At 21.3% G+C, this 3,258-nt stretch overlaps 1 protein-coding gene across 1 annotated transcript; it reads right to left on the reverse strand.

Moving 5' to 3' along the window:
* Positions 1 to 2,219: 2,219 nt before the first annotated feature.
* Positions 2,220 to 3,191, reverse strand: PRELSG_0031200 (surface-associated interspersed protein (SURFIN); the record flags this gene model as incomplete). The annotated part of the gene is made up of 1 exon (XM_028676245.1): positions 2,220 to 3,191. The coding sequence occupies one exon, from the start codon at positions 3,189 to 3,191 to the stop codon at positions 2,220 to 2,222; it is 972 nt and encodes a 323-aa protein (XP_028531214.1).
* Between the last annotated feature and the right edge of the window lie 67 nt (positions 3,192 to 3,258).

Genomic DNA, 3,258 nt, shown 5'->3' on the forward strand with positions numbered 1-3,258 from the left:
TATATATTTTTTTTTAACTAGCGTCAGTGCATGTCTAACCTGTACATACACGACTAGTAAACTAATTTAATGTACTACAAAAGATTAATAATATCTTTTATTAACCATTGCTTAATGATTTTGCTAGAGTATTAAATAAACAAGTTAATAAAGAGAATGTATAAATAAATATACTTTTTTTTAAATATATATATACTTGTTTTTATTATATATATAATGGTTTCTTATGATGAATAATATTTAATTTGATTTAAATTTTACTTCATCTTTTGATAGGCATCTTAAACTGTTATAAGGAAGTTTTATTTACAAAAATAAGTATATTCTTTTAATTAAAAACATACATACAATTTATAACAATTAACAAAAGTCAAAACTATAATTTATTCAATGTTATTTTAAAAATATACATTGAATATAGCATAAACATTATACTTTTTCATTCCTTCAATTTTTCATGTAACAAAAATTAATTCTCTTTTTAATTTGAACAAACGTAAACAGACAAAAAAAAAATAATTTCATTTTTTTTTTTTATCACAAAGATGTATATACAATTGGTTAATAAAAGATATTATTAACCTTTTATAGTATATTAAGTTAGTTTAATAGTCGTGTATATACGAGTTAGCCATGCACTGATGCTAGTTTAAAAAAAAAAATATATATATATATATATATATATATATATATATATATATATATATATATATATAAAGCTATTTTTTTTTGTTTGTTTTATTTTTGTTTATTTTTAATTTTATACATTTTTGTAATTAAAAAAAAAAAATTAAAATTTTTTTTTTTTTTGGGAGGAAGTTGACGTTTATTGGAATTAAATAAAGAATTAATTTTTACTTATATAAAAACTTAAGATATAAAAAGTATAATGTTTATGTTATATTCAATGCATATTTTTGAAATAACATTCAATATATTAAAGTTTTGACTTTATTAATTGTTATAATTTGTATGTATGTTTTTAATTAAGAAAAGATACTAATTCTTTGTAAATAAAAACTCATTTATAACAATTTAATAGGTCTATAAAATGATGTAGTAAAATTTAATTCAAATTAAATATTATTTATCATAAGAAATCATTATATATATATAATAAAAACGAGTATATATATAAAAACGTATAATTAGTTATACATGCTCTTTACTAACTAGTTTGTTTAATACTCTAGAAAAGTCATTAAGTAGGTAATTAATGAATCAACAATAAAATAAACAAAAGCAAAAAAAAATAACTTTATATTTTTTTTTTAACTAGAGTCGGTGCATGGCTAACATGTACATACACGGCTAGTAAACTAATTTAATGTACTATAAAAGGTTAATAACATCTTTTATCAACAAAATGTAGAAAGATCTGTATTATTGAGTTTATTATAATATCCTATTATAAAATAATAAATATTTATAAATTATACTTAATATTGACTTTATTATTTGTGTATCACTTGAGTTAAGATATACTCTACAAAAGTATCTTCATACAAATCACTATGAATTTTCTGTAAGAACCAATTAATGCATATCATGTAAAAGTTTAATTTCTCAAAAATAATTTAAAAATATTATTATTTTTATATACATTTTATCAGAGTCCTACACTCCAGTATGTGAATTTTAATATACGTACTTTCCTCACATATCTTACATGTATAAAACAAAATTTATTCGTTTAATATTCTTAAAATTACTAAAAATAGGTCTATAATGTCATTTATTCTACAAATGGCAAATGAGCATAACTAATTTGTAATTTTCTGCATAAGATACTAACTATGATTTCATAATAGGTTAATAACATATTTTATATACTAATAACGCTAGAATTACTTTCTAAAATGATTTTTACACATAATTCGGATATATCTATTTAATAACTTTATATATTAATTATCAAATACTATATATATATATATATATATATATATATGAACTCTTAAATATAATTTATAACATTCCATTTTTCCTTTTAAAAAAAAAAGAGGTAATAAAACCTTTTATTAACTAATTTATATGTTTTTTTTAAATAATAACCATTTTCTACAAATATAATTTTTTGATAACTCATTTATTAAGTAATAATATTTCTCTTCAATTTATTTGGAATTCACTTTTTATGTTTTATGTATATTTTTATTCTCAAACATATACTCCCATATATGATATATAATGCGAATCAAATTTTATAATATTGTAATTTATAGATTACTTGAAATATCTTCTATATCCTCTCTCTTTTTATGTCTCTGTGACATAGATCCTTTAGGACTGTTTTGTTTGTTTTTTTTTTTTAGAATATTTCTTTGCTTTTCTATCCATTGTCTGTTCCATAGGATATTCTGTTCTAATTCTTGGATTCCAGTTCCTCCTTTCATGCTTCTATTTATTTCTAATACTCTTATTTCGTTCATATGTTTCATTTCTTCCTTTTTCCAGTTCTCTTTCCACTCCAGAAACCAATCTTCTTTTTTCCAAATATCCCATTTTTTTTTTTTCATTTCTATTAGAATATTCCATTTTTTCATTTGATCAACTTCAATCATTCCAGTTTTCTCTTTTTTTTCCATCTCTATCATAATGTTCCATTTCTTTTTTTTATTCACATCAACCCTTTCTTTTTTCCCTATTTCTTTTTCATACATTTCCTCTTTTTTTTTTTTTTCTTCAATATATAACTTAAGATACTCATTTCTCATCGATTCCAATTCTTCCTTCTTGCACTCTTCTAATATTGCCATATATATCTCTATGCATAATCTGCATATCAACTTTTTCTTTTTTGTTTCATCCAATTTTTTTTTTACGCTATCTATTGTTCTTTCTTCTTTTTCAATTTTCTCCGATGAATTTTTTATTTCTTTTGATTGTAATTCTTTATTCTCTTTCTCATAATCGTTCAACACTCCTATAAACCAGCTCTCTTCATTCCATTGTTCTGTAACCCCTAAATGATGCTTTAACCACTCTCTCCATATTTTTTTTTGTTTCTCTAACATAGGATTTTTTACTCTGTCTTCTAATACTTCCACTTTTTTTTCTGAATATGTTTCTTCATAATTTTTCCATTCCTTCTTCAATTTATTAAACCATTCTTCTTTTTTCCATTTCTCCAACATCTTTACATTTCTCTCTGACAATTTCTTCCATAGTAACTTTTGTCTCTCTAACATGTCTTGACCAGTTCCTTCTTTTACATTCAATACCTTTTCTTTATTCAATATATCCTCACATGATGCC

Source organism: Plasmodium relictum, assembly GCF_900005765.1.
Source record: "Plasmodium relictum strain SGS1 genome assembly, contig: PRELSG_00_v1_451, whole genome shotgun sequence".
NCBI lineage: Eukaryota > Apicomplexa > Aconoidasida > Haemosporida > Plasmodiidae > Plasmodium > Plasmodium relictum.